Below are 27,947 nucleotides of genomic sequence, written 5' to 3'. Positions count from 1 at the left end.
ATACCCTGTTTTAGAATTTATTTATTTAATTCAAGGAAGTAATGAGTTGTAAATTAAAGAATTGTGATAAAATCAATAAGAGCCCAATTTATTTAAAATTTGTAAGAACACTATGTAAAATTTTTATAATACCTAAGATGTATGGGTATAAATGTTTTAAATTCCAAAAAAAATAATATTAATCTTTTATATGTACATATAGTGTTGAAAGAGTAAAAGGATTCTAATGGTTAATACCCTGGTAATTTAATTTGAGGTAGAAAATTAATGTTTTATAATGAAATGTAATAATAAATAAGGCTTCAAATAAGGGTTTTTATATAGAAAGAATAAGAACATTATGCCAAATTCTTATAATTCTTTAGAGTCAATTGTTAATTGTTTCGAAAAACATAAAATAGTAATATTATATATATGTATATAGTTAAGGGTATAAGTAAATTTATTAGAATCAATGGGAGAAGAGTCTAATTTATTTAAAATTTTATAGTAACATTATGTCACATTATAACACAAAATAGTAATATTTTTTTAGGTATATGCAAAGTTCTTAAAAATTAGAAGAAACTATACCCTATCTTTTGATAGACACCCGGCAAGCTCCACTGCAAGATCCAGGAGAGTTTTCCCCCAACGAGCAGAATGGAGAGCGAGAAGCGAGCCAACAAACAGCTGGCAGCGTCTGAGTCGGGTTAGGAATGAGCTTATAAAAGCCGCCCGGAGAGCGATTCACAGTTTAGTTGATCGTCAGCGAGCGTTGCCAGCGGAGGTGCACGTGAAGCTTATACAGAATCGGGGTTTTAACATCGGAACAAGAACATATAGCGAGTGGTATCGGGGTAAATCGAGAATCGATCGAAACACCAGTGCTGTGTCCGAAGCACATTACTTACATACATATACATATATACCGGGCTATATAGCTTACACACAATTGAAATTAATTCACGCGTCGCTGCCCATCTGCATAAGTTCAATGGAAGCGGCAGGCTGAAGCAACAACAACAGAAAAAAGACCAAAAAGCAACAGGAAAAATGTAAAGAAAGTGCAGCGAAAACGAATTCAAGAAATCAAGAAAATCAAATAACAAAAAACCATTAAAACCGTGCGACGACTATCAATCGCGTGTTCGTTCGTCTGCTTAATGTTAATCAAAGGTTAATCAAAGACACTGCATTTAAACCAATTCACAAAACATCAGCTGCATCATCGAAAATATATATATAAATACAAAATAAGAGCAGCCTTTCCTTTTGTTATTATTATTATTTTTCATTCATGAATTGCGTTCTGTGCCAAAGTTTTTCCCGCTGTCAACGTCTACGTCGCCTCGTCTCAGTTCATGTGCGCACTCGCATTTTACGTCTCAAAAAGAAAAATCCACAATAATTTTAATTCAAGAATAAAATACAAGCTGAGCTTGAGCAACAATATCTAAAAACAAGAAGAGCCGAGAAAAAACAACTACATACAAGTCAACAGGTTCGTTAACCACCAAACAGAGACAACCTTTTGACCCAGTGAAAGAGCGGATATTTTCTGCTCAGAAGAACGAGTGAAATGAATAAATAAAGAAAGCTCTTTGGGAGAGAGCTCAAGTGGAGTGAGTCACTCAGAAGAATTCTTCGGAACACAAAGAACACACAGAGAAAGAGAGGCAGAGGAAGAGAGGGAGTGCATTTGGGGTCAACAAAGTAATAAAAAGGAGGGAAAATTAGTTTAAAATATTAAAGAACCTTTGATCTGAAAAAATTTAAAACGATTATTATAAAGACTATATATTTCTTTGTTTATATATATAAAAGTGGTAGTAATATGTTTTAAAATATTTAGGAAATATAGGTAAACCTTTGAGTAATAAGGTTTTAAAATGAAAGTTTATAGGGATCTAAGGATTTTTAAAGGATGTGAAACCGTTTGAACATAGAGGATTTAGAAAAATATTAAGATAAGATCTTGTATCTTAAATCAATAGGGATTTAAAAAAAAAATTATAAAGATAATCTTTTTCTCAAATATGCCATTTTGATTTAATTAAATCTTCTGCATGTACTTCTTCAATATTTATGAAAAGTTTTACAAATTAAATGACGATGAAATGATTCTAACAAAATGGTTAAGAAACTTGTATTTCACCAGCATATTAAATATATGTTTTTATATAAAAAACTTAATAAGTAAAATTGCACTGTATTTTGTTTATGAGGAAGACATTTAATATTTGATATGTTTAAGTTTGATATATTTGCACAATGGTCTTTAAACTTTAATAAACATTAACTAAAACATTTTTATAGATTGCATAAAATAATCTAATTTTTTTCGTGTAACATTTTACTACTAATTAATTAATCAATATTTTAATTTCTCACATAAACTGAATAATACAATTTTAGTGGTTCTATTTATGGTTTTCTACAACAATTTTTGGACCTCAACTTTTTTCGATTTACACTTCTCCTTATTATTATTATTATTATTCAAAAAAAGAATAACAATTTTATTGAAATTATTTTAACATAAAACTTCCAAGAACTATAAGAAATAAGACTCAAATTTCACGATTTCCCGCAGTGCCTCTGCAATAGCAGCTGCACATAATTTTGTTTGATTTTCTTAGAAGAAAAGCTTTTGCGTTCTCTCTTTCTTTCTCGATCGTCTTCCCCTCTTGGATTTTCCTCTATTTATGTAGAAAGAACTTGAAACTTTTGAAAATGTAGGCCATCATCGAACTAGAATCTTCTGGATTGATGTTATTTATTGTTTATCACAGCTGATTATGTGATCAGTCTGGATTGCAGCTCTTCTGGTTATATCACTTCGAGCTCATGACTTTTGTGCACTGCATTGCAATTTGCTATGCAGGCTCAGTGTTCTGACTTATGGCTGTTTACAGGCTTGGTTAATTTATTCACTTCTATTTCTGATCCGTAATCGGATTGCAATTCGTTTTGGAAACAATTGAGATAATCATTTTTGAATGCGGGATGTTTACTAGCACTTATGTAATTTCAAACTCGTGGGAAAATCAGTTGAGAGTTGAGATAAACGAGATAAACAGTCATTTCTATTACCTTGGCAACAACGTACATGCGAATATAAAAGCCCAGGAAAATTTAACTAAATTACTTTGATAATTTTTAATAAAAAGAATTAATTTTGTTAAGTTAGAGAAGAAAAATTAAGTTAGTTAGAATAAAAATATTAGGGAGATTGTAGGAATATCTCTAAAATGGAGGTTAAAATGAATTAGATTAAGGTAAAGCTATCGAAAGAAATGTAGAGGTAAAATCGTACAGATATTAAACATAATTTTGAACTAACTTTTCTTATAAATAAACACCTTAATTTATACAAAAACGAAATTAAAATATATAACTACTTGATAACAATTAAATTTCCTTATTAAGCAAAGTAACATTAATTGTTTCATTTCAATACAATTAAAATAATTTATTATTTCAATGCAAAGTTATACCTCTTATATTTAATCATTTCAATTAATAGCAACTTGTTCAAGAAAAATTAATTAATTTTTTATTTACATGTAAATACCATTAATAGAGTTTTTTTTTATATATAAATAATCTATTTATCACGTTAAATCAACTTGATTTCCATCCACCTGCTTCTGTACGTGATTGCAGTCATATATTCAATTCAAAAACAGCGAAAGCATTAATAAATAATAGCGAAATGGGATCCTAATACACACGTAAATGATAAATAAAACCGCATATAGCGGTCATTGGCTGAATGAACCACTCAAAAATCAAATTAGATAAATAAAAAATATAAACAAAAACACTTGAATAAAGGCAAAAGAGAAATATAATCAAAACAAAATGTTTATGCCGGCAACTGCGACGTTTGTGGGGGGAGTTCTTCTGTTTGACAGCCTTTAAAGATCGAAATCACGCCCATTTATTCTATGATAAACCCTGATCCCTTGGGTACATTTACATGTGTGCCTGTCCACGTGCTGGCCTTGGCGATGTCACTTTTCTTTATCGCAAGGCAACAGCGGTTCTAGGGGTCGTATACGTAATATTTCGTTTTTTTTTTCTCCTAAGTTCTACCCTGCTTAGTTTGTTGTGTTTTTTATCGTGGCTGTTGTGTCCGAAACGATCAATTGCCTCATTCTATTGTAGTTTTGTTTCTTATACTTTTATTTTTCCCATTTTGTTTCAACTGAAGTTGTTCATGATTTCACAGTTTCGTGACTTTAATTGAAATGGCAACCGTTTTTCGTTTATGTATATATATTTTTTGCATGTCAGGCCAGAGCCAAAATACCTAAAAATTTGCATTGACTGAGTTATGGAACAAAGTGAAAAATGTCTCAACGACCTTTGGGACGAAAATAAATATACTACCTGGATGATCAGGGTTTCGTTTCGGTGCTTCTGGAGAGACTTTAAGAGGAGTGTCATGATCTCATTTTAGTCTTAGTAATTCACAGGGGAGAACAGTATGCGAGTCACGAAATTAAGAAGACTTGAATAATTAAAAAAAATTAAAGCTAGAAATATCTACAAATATTTATATCTGTAAATTTCCATAAACTCTTTTGGAACTTATAAATCAAATCAAGTAAAAGTCTGAGTATTGTCAATGAACTCAGTGTGAGTTACTCATAAATCCCATTCCCCTCATTCGGAATTTATTCAATTTCAAGTTTTCTAGTTTATTTCATTTTTAGCAAGATCACACCTTACAGCTAGGCGTGATCTCTTTTAGCTTTGTCGGCCAATTAAGGTCTGCAAAAAAATAGAGGTAAAGAAAAAATGATTATGCACTATTCACAACTGGTTTTCTTTCAGTTTTTGGCTTGTCATTCGGTTAACAAGCCAGACACAGGCACCAAAACTCTTTACATCAAAGTCAATATCAGTTGACTAACTTGAGACTTGTTTGCCAAACATAAACATAAAAAAACTATGTATAGAGACCGACTCGAATTCATATTGCAAATGGAAGAATTGAAGTTAATTTGCATACAAAGAATAATTAAAGCCTGCCTAGATACTTGTTCTTGAGTGAAGGATATTTTCTCATTACAAAAACCTTAATTTTAGCAAAGTTCTAGTTCATTTCATTTATTTGATCAATATTCTAGACCAGCTCTTGTGTTTATTTAGTTAGTTAGCAGGCTTAAATCTGTTTGGAAAAAAACCTGACCTAAGTCAAGGATGTGAGAAATTAGTAAACATTAGCTAATTTAAGAATAATCAATAATAACATTTACCTTCGACGCAGTTCTTTATCAAAACACATTGCGTGAAATGGAGCTTGAACCTGGAATTTGATTTCTATTTATTTTTTTTTGTTTTACACCTTTCGAAGGGCTATTTTTGCATAATGTCGAGTCATCAAATTAAACAAGAGAAATTCCATAAAAGATGACAAGCAAAAGTTTAGTTGTTTTGTAGGCCAAATAGACCCAACCTTCCATGCATAAATCAAAGTTTAATGTACTCAAAGAGGAATTGTGCAAAAGATAAGAAATCTTTAGTAAAGAAATTGTCTATCCATCAGTAAAAATATATTTCCAGCTAGCTTTTATTATTCACATTACAATAACTTTCTTTGTTCGAAGTACAAAAATCACTTTGTAAAATATTTTAATGACGCATCTGTCAAGTTTTTGCGATAGCCAATGGACTATGCCACTATATAAGTGTCGGGCATTAAATGTTGCAATCAGAATGTAAACGCCTACAAAATAAAAAATATTCAATTTTGCTTTCAACAAGTCGTACTTTTTTGGTTAGTTAAGTATCTAGAATAAACGAAGTTTAACGCCCAGATGAACAAACAGGTCGTTGCTACTACAGATCTGGTATTAAAATTTTTTTACTATACTACTACTACTACTACTGGGGAAAACGTTTTAACAGCCCAGTAATTATTAAAGTAAAATGTGATCATAGGGGATATATAATTAATGGGTGAATTTACAAATTATATGGCGGGGAAAAAGGCTTAAATAATAATTTATGAAGCACGTTTAAAAAGGGGGATGTTTAACACAGTTAGCGGGGACTATTAGTTATTTTAATACATTTTTAATTTAATATATTAAATATTTATATGAAACCCTTCTTCTTTATTTATACTAACTTGAATTTATTATTATTTATTGTGTGCGGTCATGAAAGTCTTTCAGAATGCTCATTTTTGATAAGCCTTATCTTGGTTTTTCCTTCTTGGGATGTTGCGCAATTTGCACTGCATTTTAAATGACATTTTTCTCTTAATTCATTTTAGACTTTAATCCCCATTCCCGGAATATATAAGTGAGTGCAGAAATATGACGCTCTTGCCAGATATCAAGGCCTCGGATGCCTGTTGTGGTGGCGGCGGAAGTAATAGTGATGCCAGCAGCAGTTCCGGTAGCAGCCACAAAAGTCACAATGGTCATGAAAATGGTTGCCTGGGCATCAATTGTTGCACCACAGCGGCCAGCTCGGAATTGTCCATTGATGAGACCTCATCGACTTCCTCCCGAGGATCAGGAGCATTAACCACTAAAGTCACAAATGATTTAAATGGTTTGCCGGACTATCATCAGGCAGTGGCACATGCCAATTTCGATCATTGCGATCCGGTGGATATAGAGTTCTCAGATGTGCGATACACAGTGAGAAAGTTCTCGTTTCCGGAGAGGAAATTTGGTGGGTATTTAGCTAAATAATTTTAGTAGCAGTTCCCATATAATAATTATTATTATTTCTTACAGTAACCAAGGAAATCCTGCATGGCCTTAATGGCAATTTTCGCGCTGGTGAACTTACAGCCATTATGGGTCCCTCGGGTGCGGGAAAAAGCACTTTGCTAAATGTCATGTCCGGCTTTTGGTAAGTCTTTCAATGTTCTTAAACTTGAAAATTTATTTATCCAAGTCAGCACATAATTTTTTTGCATTTTTTAATACCGATATTGCTGAGTAAAAAAGCTGATTTTAATTACATATCGTGTTCACTTCATGTTTGCATATAAAAGTGCAGACGTTGCAATCATTCAATCAGTCAACACAAAACTCAAATGCCAATAAAGTTTAGCTAAATTGCCAGTTGCACAGACTGCACTACATTATAATCAATTTGTTTAGGGTTTAATTTAATAATAAAAATAGGTCTTTAATTACTGAGGAAATTGACCTGGTTTTAGTATGAAATTTTACATACATTGTTGTACAAATTAAACCGGGTTTTGTTTCGATGTAAGCTGTACAAAGTATATATTTTTCTTTCTACAATTTTTCAAGTTTATTTAAATCAAAAATATGACTCACACAATCCACTGATGCCTTTAAATGCTATTAATCTTGGCCTCTTGCTCCGGACATAATCGCATTCACTTCCTCTCAGTTTCAAGATCTTATGCAATGGGCAAAGTAGAACTTTCCGGGATCGCGAAATGAACTAAGATGCACATGTTGTCTATGAGTCAATCCCCTTTTTGATTGATGCAATCTTAATCTGCCGTTTTTGATGGCCATTTGACAGCTATTACAGCATTTCATTTAGTAAATAAAATATATATACACGGACCACGATCTGTTTCAATCTGGAGGAAACAAAAACTTGCAAATTGCTATTTCTTTTTGTAATTATCATACTTAATGTAATGGTTATTTGTGTACCCCCAGGGGCGGTACACGATTTTTCATTGCTAAATGTTATCGGTCAGTAAACTATGAACTTGAATTCCCCTCGTTTCCACACATACATATATTTTAGGGTTCAGTACGTTTGAACCGAGTTCGGTTCACTACTCTGCTCCAGACGCTTATGGAGATTTTATATTTTTTCTCAGTTCATATATATACTTATATATAGTATGTATGTAAGTACTCGCACTGAGCTCGTTCACATTGTAATAATTATTTTAATTGCCTGTTTTTGCTGATTTTCTTTTGAGATTTCTTCCACTTATTTTTACTCTTTCCTTTTGTTGTTGTTGTTTTAATTTTCCAACAGCTCTACTGGAGTGTCGGGTAACATACGGGTGAATGGCAAGCCAATGGATCCCAGCTCGGAGAGATTCCGCCAGATGCTGTGCTACATCCATCAGGATGATCTGCTCCGTCCCCAGTTGAAGGTGGGCGAAATAATGCTACTGGCTGCACATCTCAAACTGGGCTTTAAGGTGACCAAGGGATACAAAATGGATTTGGTAAGGAGATATCTTATGAAAAACAATTATTATTATTTTTAAAGCAGCTCTATTTACTAAGTTTCTAAGTGTGTAAATAATTTTCCATTTTTTTGAACGTTTTAGAATATATTTTCTTGGTTATGTGCACTTCAATTTGTATATAAGTTGTTCCTAAAATTGTTTACAATTCCTACAAATTTAATTTGTTCTAGATTGAGCCAAAATATTTATATTAATTATTATTATTATTAATTATCAAAGCAGTTAAAGCAAAATGTTGTATATTTATTTTATTTTAATCAGTTTATTATTAAGTTATTTGTAGAAAAGCGTTTAGAAAACTGTTTTCGGCTTAACAGACTTAAAGGGCACAAAGTAATTTAAATAAATAATATTGAAATTTTATAAAATACCTGAATATTAAAATAACACAAGCTAAAATCAATATCTTTGCATTTATCTATATATATATATACAACTTAATATTACTTTCTTATTACAGAAAAGAACTGTATGTGCCTTTACAGACATAGAAGTTGCACAAATTATTTTAGATGATACATTTCTGACTTAAAATTTAAGCTTATTTGTTTTTTTGTTAGCAAAATCCTATCTCATAAATATGTCTTTCATCTCTGCAGATAAAACATATCTTATCGCTGCTGGGTCTGGACCATCGGTTTAATGTGCACACGGCGAAGCTCTCTGGTGGGCAGAAGAAGCGTCTCGCTATTGCCCTGGAGCTGATAAGTAATCCTCCCGTGCTATATCTGGATGAGCCTACGACGTGAGTGACAGTATATAAACAGACTTATGTAATTAGAGTAGCCATGATAATGATAATGATGATGATGATGACGATGAAGTAAACTTTGCCTAGCGGAAATTTAGCGAAATCCACGCCTGACCCACAAGTCAAGTTTGTCCCCGTCTATATGGGCTTTAGGGCTGCTTATCAATTCACAATATATTAGACATTATAATAGTTTAGATTCACTTTGATAGGTTGGGTTCATTGAGCAGGAAACGGAATTCATTTAAATATTCTCTATCACGTTGCTTTTAATGACTGGCTTAGGCTGCAGATTATCTTCCAATTAATTGTTTGTTTGAAACTTTTTGCAATTAAGCGAGTTGTTCATCAAGCAAAAATTATTTTAATAGGTTCTAAATGAAAATTATAAAGAGAATAGGTTTAATAAGTGTAATGTTTCGATAATTAAGGGTTTACTGCCCTGTATGATCATTATCTTACACTGTCTGGAGAGGGACTTAGCTGTCTCAAAAGGTTCCCTTTCAACTACAATGACTTTTGTAAAGACCCTTTGAGTCACACCTTATTAAAACGCTTCAGAAAGTATCAAGTCATGTAGATATTTTTGTAACACAGAAATTGAGACGGAACAAAAAGGGAAGTTAACTTCGGCACGCCGAAGTCTGTATACCCTACTATATAAATTATATATATTTATTTTAAAAAAGAATAAAGTAATGCCTGCTTTCATTTAAATCACCTATACACTTTATATTTACAATTTTACAGTCACCGTTTTGCAGCTATATAATATAGTAGTCCGATTTTCATAAAACTATACACAAAATTCTAGATTAATATATAATGGCTATATATCAAATTTGATGAAAATCTGTTGAAAACTGAAAAAAATATAATATTTTCCTTAAATGTTTCCGATCGTTCCTATGGCAGCTATATATATATGTATATAAATAGTCCACCGATTTGCTATGCTCCGACCTATATACTAGTAAAATTAAATAGAAGAATAACTCCATAGTTTCAATTAAATAGCTTAAATTTGTTCCGAAACAAATCTCGCACATCTGTACATATGATTCCCAACTTGTTCAAACATCCCCGGGACGAAGTGACTTCTGCCGGTCAAGTCTTAGAAATGTGTTGTGTTACAAAAGTTGCAAGTCATTGTTTATTAGTGATCAAAGTTAGTAACTGATCATACATACATACATACTTAGTGGTCATAGATACTTACTGGTCATAGATACTTACTGCTCTTAGATACTTACTGATCATAGTTAATTACTGTTCATAGATACTTAGTGTTCAGAGTTAATTACTGCTCATAGATACTTACTGATCAGAGTTACTTACTGTTCAGAGTTATTTTTATAGATACTTTCTGCACATATTTAATTGCTGATCATGGTAAATTATTGTTCATAGTTTCTTTCTGTTCATAGTAACTAAAGTTGAAAGATACTTACTGATTCCCTACATTTAACAACCGTTTCTCTGTTATTTTCTTATTGAAAAGATATATAAATTTATATATATTTAGATGTATAATATACACTTTGTAGCAAAGAACAACTTTTTGGCAAATCTCGTTCCATAAATCGTTGACTGTAAGTCAATCTAATCTTTGTAATGCATTGCTTAATGGCTTTTTGGTAACAAAAACTCGTTTGTATCTTTCATTTAATTTCATTTCAAGTTCAAGCTTTAATCTCACCTATCATTAAAGTTTGAGATTGCCCAAAAATAAGATAATGTTCTCTCTGCCTTATGTTGTTTCTCATTGCCATAACAACGTTTAATGATGCTTTTTATTTGTCTACTTTCCAAAGGTTAGGTTAGCAGTAATTAAAAAAAGTTGAATCACATACTCTACAAGTTAAATTTATAATATAAATCTTTGTTTTTTCTTCTCTCCAGTGGTCTTGATAGCTCCTCTTGCAGTTCCTGTGTGGCTTTGCTGAAGAAACTAGCTTCTCAGGGTCATACGATCGTCTGTACAATCCATCAACCCAGTGCCCTGATTTTCGAGATGTTTGATAAACTATATACAGTGGTTGATGGAAATTGCATGTACCAAGGACCGGTGAGGGAACTAGTACCTTTCCTGGCTGACCAGCAACTCATCTGTCCCAGCTACCACAATCCAGCTGATTATTGTAAGTAAAGAGGAGAGTTGCATAACTTTCTTCCACCTATAATAGTTTATATATATATTATATCTATATAATTCCCAACTCATTTGGTTTCCAGTACTCGAAGTGGCCGTGGGTGAGCATCAACGTGATCTGAATGAACTGATCCATGCGGCTAATAAAAAGTATTACGAGGATGTGGATCGCTATCGCTATATGAGCACTACAGATGTGTCACGTCTCGTGGCAACAATTACAGGTAAGTTTACTGATTCTGTTGCCATGCTGTATAGTTATATGTATATAATGAGCTTGATAGAGTGATTTGATTTCCAGATTCCTTTACAAAGTTGTAGAGTATATATGATAATTATTTCACAAACTTGTACTTTTAAACCATATAGTGCAACATTTTCTCTAGATTGTAATGTAGATCTACCCATCGACTTTCCCTAAATTTCCTTTTCACTATCTCCCTCTGAAAAAATTATAGACAAAATTGGCAGCAAGACTCTGAGCAAATCCAGTCAAGAGCTACCAACAGTTGCGCTTGCGCAGTTCTCCAGCTACGACTATGTAAAACCAGCGCCACAGGAGCTGGCGCTGGAGGAGATCAAGGCACTGAGTGGCACTCCGGAAATCACCGGCCAAGATCTCAGCCAGAAAAATCAACAGCAGCAGCAGCAACTTTCCAATGTTAATGAGCTTGCCAAGTCTTCAAATGCCTCCAGTTCGGCCTCGTTTCTCATGCAGTACCTCCTCCTGATGCAGCGCATCTTGATTTGTGCCAAACGCAATTATGTGAGTCTTAAAAAATGTAATTAACAAATAATTGTAGAATATTTAAGAACCTTGAAACCTTGGTTTAATTATAAAGTGGTATTTTATTTCTAAGAAGTTGCTTTTAAAAGTATCTAAATATGAACAAGTTTCCTTAGCTGAAATTTTGGCTGTTTATATTATATTTACAAATCTTGAAACCTTGGCTTAAATAGTTAGTTAAATAGTTTCTAATAAGTTTCATTTTAATTTGTCTTGAATTGATATAACATTCCCCAAATAATATTTAAGTTACCTTTCACCTAGTTCATATATTTTTTTAAAGAAGCATTATCTGGAAATGCAAATGTCATTCAGTTTTCTTCAAGTAACGGATACTTTGACATTAAATGTAATCATTTTAATACACTTAATAAGTGGGTAACAATTTGTTTTGAAAGCAGGTTTAGGACTGCTGTGACTTAAGAGTTGATGGCCTGTCAAGTTGATTTGGTAATTGGCCTTTGTGTCCTCGAAAAAAGTGAATCGAGTTATGCCTGATCTTGTTTTCTGCGTAATTCTTAATGGTTTAATCCCCTTAATGGCTGCTTTTTATATTATGTTTAACTTTTTTTTGTGTGTGAGTAATTACGTCTCTGAGAGAGCTCTGCACATTATAATAATTATACATTTTTTTAATTTGGAAGGTTGGTTAATTTGGTCTGTTTGCTTGCAACGCTTTCGGATTTTTGCAAAACAAGAAAATGTAAGCTATATAATAGCATGCATTTGGTAGATTTCAAATGGTAATTGCTGAGGGTTTCCAAAACCTTATATAATCTTCGTTTAATCGCAGTTTCATGTAGGGCACAGAGTTTACTTTTTTATCTGTTGAGCTTTGGCATTATAAGTAAATCATATATAATGTTTAGGATTTCCACAAAACTTGAGGTAATAACAAAAAAAGGTAATTTTCTTTTAATAACACTGGTCATAAAAGACAACAAATGTGGCGTAAAATGATATTATTTTTTTCACAACTCAATAATATTTTCCTCAACCGAATGTAAGGTAAATAATATTCGTGTTGTAAAGATCTTTGCTTGGGCAAATATTTAATTGAATGTGACATTTAATAATTCACACATTTACTTTTTTTTTCAAATATTTATATTGCCTCTTTAGGCCACATACAAATTTACACACACTCACACACACATTTTTATATGATTGAAAAATGTGACTCAGGGCAAAGGCTCAAATGTTTACCAGAATAAATAAATAAATTAACTTGGAAGCCGGCTGCTATGCTATGCCGTCGAGATTGATGGCTGACGTTTATCATTTGAATGTCCACAATTAGCACTTGGCATTTGTGTAAAATGTGAAATTGAACAGTTTGTTTGACGACCAATTAGCAAGTTAAGTTGCCTTTTATGCGATTGCACACAATTAATATATGGATCTGCATATACGCTGCACTCGAGTATGGTTTTGAATCTTTTAGCACCTCGATTGCGCTGGGCTCGATACTCGATATTGACTCGGGGGTCAGTCGCGGACGAGATCGAGTATTCAGAATTGAGTATCTCGAGCCACTCGACCGAGTCGTAACTCAAAAAGTAATGCCACAGCACGACCAGCCTTCACATAGATTTTTTCGGTTTTTAGAGTGTGTTCTAATGACCAACATCTCGGACTTCACGAGCATTTTGTTAAATATTGGCTTGCCGGCAGCTGCGAAAGATACAATTGTGGTCAAGATAATAATAGTGGAAACTAAGAGAAGGAAAATAGTGGAAATAAATAGATAGAAAATAAGAGTTTTGCCGATTTATTGCATTATTATTAAGCTAAAATAAAACTTACAAATTCAATGTAAAATATTGAAAAAAATAAGATGTTTCTTATATAAACTATATATAATATAGTAAATAATTTAATCCCTAAATGCATCACAGATTTTAGTCTGAAGAGAGCTTAATCAGTGCACTTAATTTGTACTTGGAAATTTTAGTTCTTTAGTTCTTTTGCTATAATTTTATGTTAGAAGGTCAGACTTGACTTTGACTACTATACTAATAGTAAAACCTTTTAAAAAATAGAATACATACTATATATAATAAGAATATAATAATATATTTAATATATATTACATTTTTTCCAAAACTTTTTTTAATGAATTCATACTTGCTAATTTTAGTTGCATAATTTTGCAACAACTATTCACTTAATGTTACAAATTTAGATTCAAGTTTTTAAAACAGTAAAACTAGTAGTTGCAGGTTTCTATTAATGGTAAAGAAATAAATTGTTTTTAATTGATATAACATCTAATGTTTAAGGTAAAGATAGCATCAAATTAAATAGTAATAATGGAGGAAATGTTTGAATATCTTGTACTTAAAGAAGTACTTAAAATAGTTGTTAAAGAGGTGTTCTTCATTTCACAATTGTAATAATATAGAATTATAGTTGAGATAGAAATGCAGGTTTCAATTATTGCATTTTAAATATATCTCTAAAATGTATCTCTAAAATATATCTCTAAAATGTATCCCTGAAATGTATCCCTAAAATGTATCTCTATTTTTTGTATCTTTCTTTCAGTTCCTTCTGCTGGCCCGAATCGTTTCACACATTTTCATTGGCGTCGTCTTTGGATATCTGTACATGAATGTGGGCAACAATGCCCAGAGTGTGCTGGGCAATTACGTATATCTCTATGGCTCAACGCTGCTCTTGGTCTACACTGGCAAAATGGCTGTGGTCTTGACATGTAAGTAGCTGCTTAAGTATCTGAAAGATACGAGTACGAGTACGCACACAAGTACTTCACAACCCCGATGCCTATCCAAGTGGTTCTCGAGTTGTGGTAGTATTTCCAAGTGCCACAACCTCAACCTCCCACTTTTCCATTCGATAATTTCGTTCCATTGGCTGGTCAAAAACACAAAAAATTATGCAAAAATTTGTCGCCAAATTTGGCCAAGACTGTGCAGCTGCCACCGGGGTTCTCGCTGGCAGACCTCTTGTGCAACATTTACTATTTATTTTCGGCTTAACTTCGCTTTGTCTCCGCATTCTAAATTGTCAACAGTTTGGACTTTTTGTTTGCTTATTTTGTTGTACTTTTTGTTTTGTTTGGAATGCGGATTAGCCAATAATATGTTGGCATTTGCACAAATGTCTTGGGGAGACTTAATTGGCAAAAAGGAAACAAGATTATGAGCTTAGATAGTGGATCATTAGCTGGTCTTAGTCCAAAGATTACGGCTTAGAGATTGTATGCTAACTTAAATGGCTTGCCAAAATATATTTCGAGTAGGTATATAACATCGTGTTTGAATATTTAAAGGAAAATAGAGATCTGTGGTGAGGAACTAGAAAGTAATAATAAGTTTGGCATTAAACAACTCTACTTTACACATCTCTTTAAAATTATGAAGTACAAAATACTGTTCCCCAAAAAACCTTCCAATATTTATATACTATATTTTATATCTCTTCCACATTTATTTAATTAAATTAAACCAAACAATTCAGCACATTAACCTTGCCAGCGAGGCCAAACTTGAATGTGATCGTCGCTTAAATATCTTAGTCGAGCCACTTTGTCATTTATAATTTCCATGTAAATGGACTCACAATTAATTTCTCACCTTTAAAAAAGACCCCCGAAATTATGGCAATCCTGAAACCTACTGAGTAAATAATTATAAAGATACAAGAGACATAAGACAGACGACACAAGCTTGCTTGAGAGTATTGTATAATAAAACCGGTTGCCAAGCTGTTCTCAAAGCATATTACAATAAATTCATCCAGACAGGAGGCATTGGCGGTGTCGGGGGAGTCTGATCTTTACCGGTTTCGGTTTACTGACCTGACCTAAATATATATGTATATATATATATGAAGTACTGTGTACTGTGTATAGTATGCCCTCACCTTCGTGTGCAAATACTTCGCTTCGTATCGAAATTTTAATGATTTTAATCAATTAATTTTATTTGCAGTTCCGCTGGAAATTGACATGTTGACGCGAGAGCACTTCAATCGCTGGTATAAGCTGGGTCCCTACTTCCTCTCATTGATCTCCTTCGAGATACCCTTCCAGGTAAGACTACTGATCAGAACAGAACCCGATGTCAGTGGGATCATTAATCATCATTTAACCCAAAGCCCCACTATAGGTGGCACTGTGGCTTAATGAATTGTCGTTCGTTCGGTCATTAAATTAAATTAACGATGTGAAATCGCTGATGTTTGAGTTTCATTTGCGTGACAGAATAGCAGAAGCTTAACCCGCATTTTCTAAAGCAATTGTTTCAATATTCTCTCTGTCTGACATTTGGATGGAGAGAATTTGTCAAAGTTCTCTTGGTGAAGCACACAAAAGTTAATGATTTTGCTGGCTTAAATAATTATGTGAGAGATATAATTGTACATTTCCTGGAATTCATACAGGTGAAATAGCAGAAATGTGAAAAGAATTTAAAGTTGGATTGTCCCTCTATTACCCACTGTGATTTTAAAGTTAAAGCACATAATAAATAAATAATGACTATTTTAAAAAACCTCCTTCAAAACCTATAAATAGGTGCCTTAGACATCGGTTTTGATTTTAAATCCCTCAAAGTGTATTCTTAAAGTATGCCAGAAAATAATTAAAAAAGAATATGGGTCTTAAATCTTGTACTTTATACTTTTAAACCAATTTTTTTTTTATTAATTTTAAATACGTTGTTATCTGTGGCACCTCTAATACATGTATAACATGTTTATATTCATTTGATATATAGATTTCCAAAGAATTGATTTAAATATTTTGTCTTAATTTGATCTTAGAAGTCCTACCAAATTTTTAGACCTATAAAAAATACATATACTTTATTTAATTATTTATTAAATTTAAATTACAGAGCCTCTGCACCGCCATGTACATCATAATCAGCGTACATCTAACGGGTAATGATTCTGTGGACTCCTTCCGGATATATTACTTCATACTCCTGGGTATAATGGCCTCATTAAGTGCCCAGGCCTGGGGCTTTTTCGTGGGAGCCACGCTGCCGACAAAGGTGGGTTTTTACACTCTACAAATTAGTCAGAATATAAATTTTAATAATTAATCATATTTTCAAATTATTCCCACCATAGCTTGCCGTATTTCTGGGACCAATTTTGGCGGTGATGTTTTCAGTTTTTGGATTCTGCACTCGGTACATTGACATTACGCCCCTGTTCCGTTGGATGTGGCATTTGAGTTATTTCCGGGCAGGATTCCATGGAGCATTGAATGCAATCTACGGAATGGATCGACCGTTCTTGGAGTGTCCGGAGAATGCAATGTACTGTCACTTCCGGAGTCCGAAGGTGTTCCTCAAGTACATGATGATATCAGATGTGCACATGTCCGATTGCCTGCTCCTCATGGGGATTGTGATCGGTGTTATGCATGTGCTAACCATCATTACATTGTGGCACAAGCTCAATAAGCGATAGGATTATACTAAGATTCAGATATAATACCTTTGTACATAGTCGGGTGTCTTTCAATCTCTCCTTGTTTTAAGTTTTAAAGTTTTTTATGAGTTTCCTTTTCTTGTGTGTGTTTTATATTGATCGACCCATATATACGATAATGTGGAAAGTTAGTTTAGGTATTTATTTAAATATTCTCAGAAATATTATTTGTACACACGAAGGCTTTAGGGTAGCTTGTACCAGTGTAAGTGCTGATATACCAAAAAACAAAAGTAGAAACAGAATTCCAGCAACTATTTCACATTTTCCCAGTTTTCATCTTGCCATTATCCTTGTACCTTTCGCCTTTCCTAATTTCATCAATTATGTTTGGGTTCCTATAAAGGATCTGAGCTATGCCAAATCTTGAATATACATCCTAACAGTTCGCAACAACGATACATACATATTTGTGATCAACATTTTGTTTTGTCTCTTTTAATAATTAGTTTTAATTTTATATATTTCTAAGTTCGATTTATGTGTAAGCGGCAAATGATGATTATGTTTAATTTGTGTAGCCAATGTTTTAGATTTTTTACTTTATTGATTTCATAATAAAAAGTTTGGTAAAATTGCAAAGAAGAGGGGTTTCATACGATTTTTATTATGATTTTGTAAGATTTTTGGTAACAAAAAGGTTTATTTTTATCTAACTGGTTACCCTTCTTTTAATTTCAGTTTATCGAATATAAACTTCTAGGCAATTAATTAAAATATTCCTATATAAAGACAAGACGTTCCTAAAATTTGATCGAATATCATATATGAAAATATTGATCACTTTAAATGACAGTACAAAGCTAAACCGATGTTGGAATACACATTGTATGTACAAGAATTAAAAAATAAACTATAATTATTATATACCGCCAAGTGATTTTAATAATTTGAATATTTTAAAGTAATTTTAATCTCTGACAAGTTAAAACAATTTCTAATCGATTTGATTACACCTTTCTAAAACTTTTTTTCAAAGAAATTAATAACATCTATACTTTAATTACAAATACTTGAAGTTTATTAGTTTTAAAATGCCGATGACATACAAATATAATAAGTTAAATACATGGATGAAGGTGAGATACAGGGCCTAAAGGCCTAGAATCTGGTAAATGCTTAAAACCTAAACACAAAAATATATAAAAAATATATATACTGCTTTTCTGGAGTGATTGCACCATAAAAATACACTACATTGTTGACATGCGTGCATAGCGAATGATCTGATCGTGATTAAGAGGGGCATCCGTGGACAACTGTACCCTTTGCCATTGCCGGGACTCGTTGGATTTCCTTATGGCCTCGACTACAGCCTGGACATAGAGGCCATCTTCGAATGTGGCCGCCGTGGAGACAGGTGCCTTGACCCAGGAGGATTCCTTGCTTCCGAAGGCTTCCTTGAGAGCTCCTACCATCTTGCAGAGACCCTTGATGTAGGGACGTGGGAGCAAAGAGTTGTTTGTGGCAAAGTGTAGATCCTGGACGTCCACATAGACTGCCTCTTCCTTGGGCTGCCCTTCTTTGAGCACAAAGAGATCTCCGCCGCGCACTACTAGATGACCCTTGCTGCCATATATGAGGACTTCCTGGGAGAAGGCCTTCGCCGGCACTGTATGACTGTGCAGAGCGACAGTCACCAGAGTTCCCGTGTTAAGTTCCATCTGGAAGTTGCAGAAATCCGGCGCTGTGATCTGCCTAATGCCATTAATAGCTGGCGTGGACTTCGTATATGAACGCAGGACTCCATGGACTCGGATAGCTTGTTGCTGCAGCAGAAAGCTGACCAAGTCTACCACAGATCCCACTAGATTTAGTGCTCCTCCGCCCATTTGGGCGTCGCACATCCAATTGTACTTCTCGGGAAACAACGTGCCCATCTGGACACGTACATCCATGAGGACCACGTCGCCGATGGAGCCTATCAGCTCGTCCTGCAGGCATCGTCGCATGTGCGTGAAGGCGGGCAGAAACCGCAGCGGATGATTCACAAGAGAAATCAGCGTTGGATAATATTGCGAGGCGCGGACCATTTTCAGGGCATCTTGCTGGTGCAGTCCAGCGGGCTTGTCACAGACAACATGCTTACCAATTCCCAGTGCCTTAACCGAGATCTCGGCATGCAGGAACGGTTGGCAGACGATGAACACCAGGTCCACGTCCTTTCGCAGCAGGACATCGTCTATAACGTTTGTATGGAATTGCACATTTTGTGTGGTGGCAGTTTCTTTGGCCTCCTTCAGCGTTCGCCCCCAGATGGCCCGGACCTCGAATCCTTTCTCCCGGAGCAGTGGGACCAGCACGTTGGCTATCTCGCCTGTTCCAAACACTCCAACGCCAGGTAGCATCGCTTAAATGCTTTAAAAATTCACAATCTGAAGACAAATTGAGTTTGTTATTATTTTGCCACGGTTGCGGTGTTACCAGATCGATTGAACTGCAGGTTCGTCATATAGCAACTAGCTTTTGCTAAATTGGGCTTACAAATTTATATAGCATGAAGCTTTTGTCACATTGGTCGTAAAATCATTGTGTTTTCTTTTATTAAAAAATTGTTTGGAATGTATTAAAATCTAGGAAAAACGATAAAACCACTTACATTTTGCTGGGTGACATGTTGATATTCAAATCTTTCTTCTTCTTCTAAATATTATTATTAACATTTACACATTTCAATTACTCAATCAATGTTGCCACCTAATTTGGATATTATCGGCGGGTAACTTTAAACGCTAACTTCTGGCACAAAGCAGTTCATATTAATATTTAAAATGTTTCGCCCAAAAACAAAGCAATCGTAATAAAATTCAATATAAAACAAATCAAAATTCTATTCAGCAACCAAAACTAGTAAAATCGGAACACCATGAATTCGATTGCCCGGTGCCTGGCCGCTTTTGCAGCAGGACTCTTCCTTAGCGCACAGACGATGGGGATTTTGAAGAGAGTCAATGAGCAGGAGGGGGCAGCCAAGATCTCCGACCATATGGGCTCGGCAGTGATCGATGAGTCGGAGATAAAGGGTCGAGAGAGCCTGGGATCTGAGCAGATTAGCGATGCCCTGCAGCATATTTTAAATGGCGACCGGAACTCCTGCAGCATATATTTACACGCCAAATACAATAATATTGCAAAGGGACGGAAGTACGCTCTCGGTTCGGAATCTCTCAATCGCATCCTGGAGGATATTATGAATACAGCTGAAAGTCGCAATGAAGTGTCCTTTGACCCTGCCATGGAGATCTGAGATAAGCATAATATATTGGATTGAGTTTCTTTATACCTTCGTTATTTAAGTATCTTAATAGAAATAGAAACCATTTAATGCATGCAAGTGTTCTTCAGTAATTGATTCAAATTACACAGACATCGCTATAGATATAAAATCAAACTAAATCATTTCTAAAAGTAAGAAGTAAAATATTTTTTATTTAATCAATGTTCTTGTTGAAATGAAAAGTGACGAAACTTCCTTTAAAGGCCAACTGCTGTCCACCTAATGAACTAGGTCTGATCTTTTTGGGTCTCCATTTCCAATGTGGTGTACACCAGTTAAACAAGACCCCATTTGTCATTTCCCTCTTTCCAACCCTTTTAGCCATGTGTGTTATTGCAGCTGTCAAAGCAGCCGGTGTGCGGAAAATGATCCTGCAGCTTATTACAAGCTGGTAACTGCGAATACGACGCTCGGTGGAGTGAAGGGGTTATTGATGACACTGACAAAAAAAGTAGGTTACCATAAAAATTAATAATATTGTTTCAAAATTTTAAAATTAAAGCTTGAGAGCTTCAAAAGTTTATAAGAATTTTAAAATCCCTGAAATTTTTTTTAAAAGTATGCAATAAAATATTTAAGTTCCTCTTGCAGGGTATTATAATTTTAGTCATTAAGTTATTAAGTAAACATATTCCTGATCAGCATCAACAGCTCTCTCCCTCTCTCGCTCTCGCTCTCTGTTACTCTCTCTTTATCTTTTAATCCGGTCTGTCTAACTCCCACTGTTCATCTCTGGAGTAAAGTCTGTACGTCGCTCTGCCTTTCTCAAGAGATAGCTCTTACTCTCTCGCTCTCTCACTTTCTCTATTCTCTTGAGGCGGGAACTATAAATAGAGGCACTTCGTTCGCCGCGACCTTAGTATGTGCGTGGCCTTCCTAGTGATAACATCGATGGTGATAGTGGCAGTGATATGATGATTACCCTACGACCTCTGAAATATCATCTGGCCAAGGGAATGCAACTGGATAATCAGGAAGATATGTTCGATACGATGATTACCCTACTTAAAGTCACCAAGATTATAAGTCTACCCTGGAAGGAAGTAAGCAATAACGATAAAGGAAGTTCTCTACTGCAGTAAGTTTTAATCATTACAATTATATCATATACATATATAGATGCTAGGATTCAGCAGTGCTACCTAACCATTTATTTTTAAATTAATTTCCTTATTGCCATAAATCCCACTACTTAGGTCTCCTATATCATTTAGCTGGCATACAACCGATCGATATAGACCTGTGTAGTAGTATAAGGAAATCCTTGTGATCTCTGTAAAATATGTGAACTATATATTTGTATATACCTATATATTTATTTTATTGTATTGTTTAATAGATTTTATTCATATATTCAGCTCAATTTTCATTCTGAGTGCACAAGCCCGCTGTTCATTTCAGTGAGCTTGGCGGGACGAAGGATATGGGCGGCGGCGGACATAATGCAAGCATTGGCAAGCCATGGCAAACAAATGTCACAGCCGACGCAGTGCCCTGTCATATGGTAACCCAATTAGTGTAATTTGGTTTAAGGCAGCTGCTCACACACACACACCCCACACACACACACACTTTGCTTTCCATCTGCCGTGCTTTAATTAAACCACAAAGTGCACAGCACCAGGACCAGCAGGCGGCAAACAAACGGCTTTAAAGGAAAGCCGGAGGCTTCAGCAAACAGCTAATGAATGTTGCTCTCTTAGTGCCCACAGGGCATAAGTTATTGCCACTAACTTATGGTTGCCATCAAAGGTGCCACCGAAGGGGTTGATGCCCTCAAAAGGGATGGAGAAGAGTGGCCTTGTGAAATTTACTCAAGGTGCAGAGATGCAATTATTGCAGCAACTGCAGGATTTAATGGGTTTGCAGTATCTAATTAAGAATTCCCATGAATCAAGAAACCAAAACTAAAATTGGGGCAATTCAATTAAGATAAAACAGAGACGGACATCGGCAAACACTTGCCTTAATTGAAAACTATATGTTAGTGGGCCCCTTTTTGGATATCAATGACTGTGATCCCGGCTTAGTTTATCTCCGACCACAAACAGCAAAACCTTTCTGTAACCAGACATTAATCACATTTAAGCCAAATTAATACTAAATGCAGGAGGCGGCAGACCACACCGAAAATGTCTGGAATTGTGGAAGGCAGGACAACTAAACATTTAATAAGCCAAAAACAAGCGGACGTCGACGCCATTGTACGTGAGCTCATCTCGAGGTCTGATGCTCCGGCGGAGGCTGTGCCTCAGACAGGGAACGAGACTGGGACTCGAATGAATCAGACCGCACATAGATCTCTGTCAGAGGCATTAGCATTAGCAGCGGAACACGGAGGACGACCAGCCAGCCAAAGATAGTTCATCAAAACTGACAAGCCCATTTCGCTGCTGGGAGTCGCAGTTTGCTTTGTCTCTATACACTTGGAGAAATTCTAATAGAACTAATTATTCAAGGATAATTAATTTAGATTCTTCATCTATAAATTATTCCAAATATTTCAACACAGACTTAATTAGATATGTAAACCAAACATTTCCTCTTATTATAAGTTTGTTTATAAACTATGAGCTATTTAATAAGAATCCACACTTAAATTCCTAGTTGTTTTTCTGCAAGTGTAGCTATGCTAGAAGCCAGCTATGTGTATCCACGACATACTATAACAAAACTGCTGGAAAAGCTTCGCTCCACTAGTCAACGCCTTACTCCACCCACTTGAACCAGAAGAACCACGGCCAACAGATGAGAAATATTCATCACCATTTACGTCACGCAGCGTGCAAAAGTCGCCGGGGAAGGATATGGCACAGGACAGGACGATACAGGACACGAGGGGAGAGTGGCAGCCCTGGCACACTGGCTGTCAGTAGATTTATGTTGACATTTCAATGACAGTTGTGAAAATGCTTCCATTTTATGTGTGACTGTGGCCGCAACGTTCGCGTTTCATCTTAAATTTTCGCAAATTGGTTTATCACAGCAATGGCAGCTTAAATTATTTCCAATCACGTATCACTCACGAATTGGGGAAAGGATATGTCGCGGCAGTCACGCGGATGTCACGATCCTGGCGGGCAAATAAGCAAGGCACACGCACTACTCTTGAATTTATGGAGAACAAGTCGTTTTCTCGATTGGTAAATTGTTATGGAGTTCTATAGGGAGTTGGAATTATCCTTAAATACCTTACCTTACCTTAAATACCTTACCTTGGAAAGTAAAGTTGTAATTTATTTCTTATAGAGCCAAGCAGGTATTCTTTACTTACCTGCACGTGTCTAGAGTTCAGTCTGACTTTCTAAAATCCAATATTTTATATGCGCTTTAAAGACTTCTTTCCCTTAATTTAAACGGGTCCTTTGTAGATTTAAAATAGAGTGGTGAAATGAAAATCGGGTATCAAATAAAGACTCATTGATGGTGTACAGTATTTACGAACTGCATTTTTATGGATATTATTCTACCATCCCAATTAAATCAACAAAAATGAGAAATTCTATTGATAAAGTTTCTTATAAGTCTTTAGATTATTATGGACTACTTCATGATAGTATTAAAAATAGTATTTATTATTAATAAAAGATTTCCATTTACTTTGTATGTAAATTAAACACGAATAAATATTCTACAGGGAATAAACCGTGGAGGGTAATCACAACGAGCAAGAGATGTAAATTAATCATTATTGAATGAATAAAAAATACTAATTATTGAATGAATATGTAACCCAGTTGAAAGATAAAATCAAAAGAAATGAATATATTATGCCTATTAACAATTATGAATATTTCATCTTCTGATTTGAATAAATAGTGAAACCAAAATTAAAGCAAAAAGCTGTATTTTGCATTACTAATCAACCAAATTACTCTTCCTGTCTCCATTACAATAATCAATAAAATCTACTAAACAAAGCATATGCTCTCATATAACAATTAATTGAAAATAAAAACCCAAGGTACGACATATATATCACATGACAAAACATAGCTTGGGGATATTCACTGAATTTACCAACTCATACTTTCGGTAGTCAAAAACAAATTGCTTGCGTGCCAGCCATCAATTTTTATTAACTTGATTAAGTGCTTTATGGCAGGCGTTGGGGATTTCTGGTTATGCAACAAGTTATTAGCAACGGAATGGAAATGCCAAGTGGCATGAAGGAGGAGGTGGAAGCCACATCCTTCCATGGGGATCCCAGTGACAGCAGCTGCCTGATTCGCTTGCCTCTACTACAGCTGGTGTCAAGGAATAATATTTGCATTGTTGTAACCAAAAGGGGGCGGCCCGACTTAAGTGGGCCAAAAGGGGGTTTTCCAAGAGCGTAAGGTCCCGAGCTGGGTTTTGGGTGGTTTTTCTGAAGGCGGATGCTTCCTCAATGTTCAGCATTTCAATAAACTAAAGCCAACCGAGGTTAAAGATGGTTATGGGTGGGAATTTCATTAAGCAAATAACATGAAGTTATGAAGCATGTTACCTTTATAGTCAACTGCCAGGAGGAAATTCCATGGGTCTTGTTCATTTTACTTCCCATTTTTCTTCAGATTTAAGATTTTTTTCCGGGAGTCGTTTGTGGAAGTTACTCTATTATGTAAGGATTCTACAGCAACCTGGCTTTCAAACTAAACAAATTTCGACACAATTTTCAAAAACCATTTTCCCAACTGCAGCTCCATTAAATAATTACAAAAGAGTGAGGGGAAATAATCCACATTTTAAAGTACATAGTGTCCTAAATTCCATTTACTTGCATACACAAACAAATCAGTACAAGAAATTTCACAGTTGAAGGGACTTTGGACTGTCTGTACGAATTCCATTAGCAAGGATTCTCGTCCTGCATATGAAGTTGTTAAGGAAAATTGCACACAAAATCAAGCATTTGCATACATATAGTAGATATATAAATAAAGCTGGAAATAAAGCTGGCCACTTCCCTTAATTAAGCTTCAAGGTGGGATATACCACAGCTTAATTCTGTGTACGGAGCAAGGATGCACTGCACTAATTGAAACATATGTATATGTTTACTCACAGCAGTGCTCATCAGAATGGGAATTAATTTTACTATATTGTAGTAAAATAAATTTAAAAAATAATAATTCAAGCAGATATTCTTAATTACTTTTGCTTTAATTATTATATTGCTATAAATTGTACATATATTTATTATGACATCAGTTCCTTCCCTATTATTTTCTCGGCAATTATACTTCACCGAATGTCGCACAGTCCCATATAAAATGTAATTCACAAATGAAGATTTATGTTTTACTCACTCTCCGTTTGCTGTTTTCGTTTGTCTGGACATAAATCAATGCATCCTGCCACAAGTTGAACATCCTGGCACCCGGGTTTCTCCTCAAATTGCAAATTGTGAGTTTTGCATTTAAAGTGCATCATTTGACATTTGTGTGCGTTGGTTTTAATTGTGCGTATGACATGAGCATAAGGTTGCAATTCCCTTCATTTGGTGAGCAAATTGGTATTATAATTACATTGTGCTCACCTGTTAACAATTAGTTGAGTGACCCAAGATAACACTAAGCTGGAAAATTATAGCTCATTTGATGTACAATGATATGTTGTATTTGTATATATTTTTTAAATACTTTATTTCTTGTATTCAGTTTACAGATTAATAAAAAACATTTGTGGTACCATTTGTAATGAAAGAAAACTGAAATCTATCTTTTTATTTTGGGTTTCTCATGTTTTATTTGTGGTTTTTCCTTTGTTAATTGTACATATCAATTCGTAGGAAATGAACACATGGCATTATCACACTATCTGTCATAAGTTGTAGCCAGAAAAATACTCCTCCGATGGCCATCAATCAACGCATGTCTCTCCCTGCGGGAGGGAAATGGATTTCCAGCAGGATAACTCACTTAATCTCGACTAGACTTACATGGTTTAATTCCTCAACTTGATTTCCGGGTAAATGGGAATGCCACATATCCAGGAAATGTTTCTGTTGACCTCGCTGCCAGCTGAGGACTTTGACGCGGTTCAAGGAGGTCAGACGAAGTTGCTCGCGAATGGATACTTCCGGCAGTGGCTGACTTAGGTCAGGGAAATCCTTTAAATCTAATTCTACACTAGGAATCTATAAAAAAAATACACAAAAATAAGGAATTACATTAATATTAACACAACTCTCACCTTAATCTTTGGGGTTTGGATTCCATTAAAGTCCAACGAGATGTTTCCTTCAAGGTGGAACTCCTCCTTGGACAATAGGTAATTCTCGGTAAAACTCATATCCACATAATATTCCATCTTAGCTGCAAGTGATTAAACCAGATTCTTTATTTTTTCTGGACTGTAAATCCAAAGCCTGCTGAGAGTTGTAATTTAATCGGAGATGCCAGGCAAAAAACATGTCCATCAATCCCAAAACAAATTGGCAAGGATACCTGTCGAGTGCAGCTAAAAGCCTTTCCACCTTCGAAATATCCTCGGACCAAGGGCCCTCGATTATTTATGTACTAAATGCAGATAAAGTTTCGTTTTTAGGGTCTCTTCTAACCAGAGGAATCCGAACCCTGTTTCTATGCACTTTTGCCTGGCGGAGTCGAAAAATAAAATTTATTTACAGTTTTCCCCCGGCCGGAAAAACGAACCGAAAAACGGAAGCCAGCCTGTGGGCGGGGGATTTTAAAGGGGGAGTCACGTTCTGTGCGAAAATGGAAATGGTTCGGAATTTACGGCAAAATACAAAGTACTGCAAAAAAAAAAGAGAAATACCAAAGCCCTAATCGTAGTGAAAGTCCTGCTCTATTATTTTCCCCAACCTTTCTTTTTTTTATTTGCTGGTCTGTAGGCCTAATGAAATTTTCGTTTTATGGCAAGTGCAACCGGGTAAATTGCAGGTGAAAGCTTTTCCCCGGGACCCAGTCACTCAGGGTTGTATTTCGAAAAATCTCATTTTTTTGTGGGTACTTTAATTTGAGTGGTGTTCGAAATGGTAAGGTGGGTTCTCCTATCATAAATAAACAAAAGGTTGTAAACCATCTGATATTCCAGCCGTAACCAAAAAGAGGTCCTGTCCCTTATATCCTTTTGCCTTTTGAATTTTATTGCCATCTCTGGTTTTTTTGTGTCCCTTGCATATCCGGTGTGTAAGTTTATTTGTCTGCAAGAAGTAAAAATAGCAGCAGGTTATCCTGCGGTCCAAAAACTCAGCTTGAAAGGCGGTCAAAATTAACAAAAAATAAATGGGAAAGCCTTACAGTAGGCCTTGTGCCTTTCCCTTTTTGTTTAAAAATAAATACTAGCAATCATAGCAAATAACCT

At 35.0% G+C, this 27,947-nt stretch overlaps 4 protein-coding genes across 4 annotated transcripts; 2 read left to right on the top strand and 2 right to left on the bottom strand.

Annotated features, from left to right (window-relative positions):
• The first annotated feature begins 733 nt into the window (after window positions 1–733).
• On the top strand, window positions 734–17,944 carry LOC110181145 (ATP-binding cassette sub-family G member 1). Its single transcript, XM_020948818.2, has 12 exons — window positions 734–1,483; window positions 6,272–6,678; window positions 6,744–6,861; window positions 7,987–8,182; window positions 8,806–8,951; window positions 10,860–11,098; window positions 11,193–11,333; window positions 11,568–11,875; window positions 14,444–14,612; window positions 15,853–15,953; window positions 16,759–16,917; window positions 16,997–17,944. The coding sequence occupies exons 2-12, from the start codon at window positions 6,315–6,317 to the stop codon at window positions 17,339–17,341; spliced, it is 2,286 nt and encodes a 761-aa protein (XP_020804477.2). The 5' UTR covers window positions 734–1,483; window positions 6,272–6,314; the 3' UTR covers window positions 17,342–17,944.
• Window positions 17,945–18,360: 416 nt separating this feature from the next.
• On the bottom strand, window positions 18,361–19,814 carry LOC110181144 (glucose-fructose oxidoreductase domain-containing protein 1). The gene has a single exon (XM_020948817.2). The coding sequence runs from the start codon at window positions 19,708–19,710 to the stop codon at window positions 18,556–18,558; it is 1,155 nt and encodes a 384-aa protein (XP_020804476.1). The 5' UTR covers window positions 19,711–19,814; the 3' UTR covers window positions 18,361–18,555.
• A 275-nt stretch (window positions 19,815–20,089) lies between these two features.
• LOC110181146 (uncharacterized) lies at window positions 20,090–20,801 on the top strand. Its single transcript, XM_020948819.2, has one exon. The coding sequence runs from the start codon at window positions 20,229–20,231 to the stop codon at window positions 20,607–20,609; it is 381 nt and encodes a 126-aa protein (XP_020804478.1). The 5' UTR covers window positions 20,090–20,228; the 3' UTR covers window positions 20,610–20,801.
• A 5,539-nt stretch (window positions 20,802–26,340) lies between these two features.
• Window positions 26,341–26,990, bottom strand: LOC110181148 (uncharacterized). Its single transcript, XM_020948820.2, has 3 exons — window positions 26,814–26,990; window positions 26,560–26,757; window positions 26,341–26,501 (listed from the first exon to the last, which is right to left on the bottom strand). Exons 1-3 carry the CDS (start codon window positions 26,928–26,930, stop codon window positions 26,481–26,483), a joined length of 336 nt encoding a protein of 111 aa, XP_020804479.2. The 5' UTR covers window positions 26,931–26,990; the 3' UTR covers window positions 26,341–26,480.
• Window positions 26,991–27,947: the final 957 nt, after the last annotated feature.

This window comes from Drosophila serrata, unplaced genomic scaffold (assembly GCF_035046125.1).
Source record: "Drosophila serrata isolate PLE 108 unplaced genomic scaffold, ASM3504612v1 contig_249, whole genome shotgun sequence".
NCBI lineage: Eukaryota > Metazoa > Arthropoda > Insecta > Diptera > Drosophilidae > Drosophila > Drosophila serrata.
The sequence above is the reverse complement of the archived record's forward strand: the minus strand, read 5'-3'. Positions and strand labels throughout refer to the sequence as shown.

What these genes read in the sequence shown, in the direction of transcription:
- LOC110181145 (XM_020948818.2), top strand. Translation starts at nt 6,315, where the DNA reads ATGACGCTCTTGCCAGATATCAAGGCCTCGGATGCCTGTTGTGGTGGC. An exon ending in AGGGATACAAAATGGATTTG is followed by an intron (nt 8,183 to 8,805) that starts GTAAGGAGATAT and finishes TCATCTCTGCAG; the next exon opens with ATAAAACATATCTTATCGCT. An exon ending in TTTGTGCCAAACGCAATTAT is followed by an intron (nt 11,876 to 14,443) that starts GTGAGTCTTAAA and finishes TCTTTCTTTCAG; the next exon opens with TTCCTTCTGCTGGCCCGAAT.
- LOC110181144 (XM_020948817.2), bottom strand. Translation starts at nt 19,710, where the DNA reads ATGCTACCTGGCGTTGGAGTGTTTGGAACAGGCGAGATAGCCAACGTG.
- LOC110181148 (XM_020948820.2), bottom strand. Translation starts at nt 26,930, where the DNA reads ATGGAATATTATGTGGATATGAGTTTTACCGAGAATTACCTATTGTCC. An exon ending in TCCAAACCCCAAAGATTAAG is followed by an intron (nt 26,758 to 26,813) that starts GTGAGAGTTGTG and finishes TTTTTTTTATAG; the next exon opens with ATTCCTAGTGTAGAATTAGA. An exon ending in AAGTTGAGGAATTAAACCAT is followed by an intron (nt 26,502 to 26,559) that starts GTAAGTCTAGTC and finishes TCCCTCCCGCAG; the next exon opens with GGAGAGACATGCGTTGATTG.
- LOC110181146 (XM_020948819.2), top strand. Translation starts at nt 20,229, where the DNA reads ATGAATTCGATTGCCCGGTGCCTGGCCGCTTTTGCAGCAGGACTCTTC.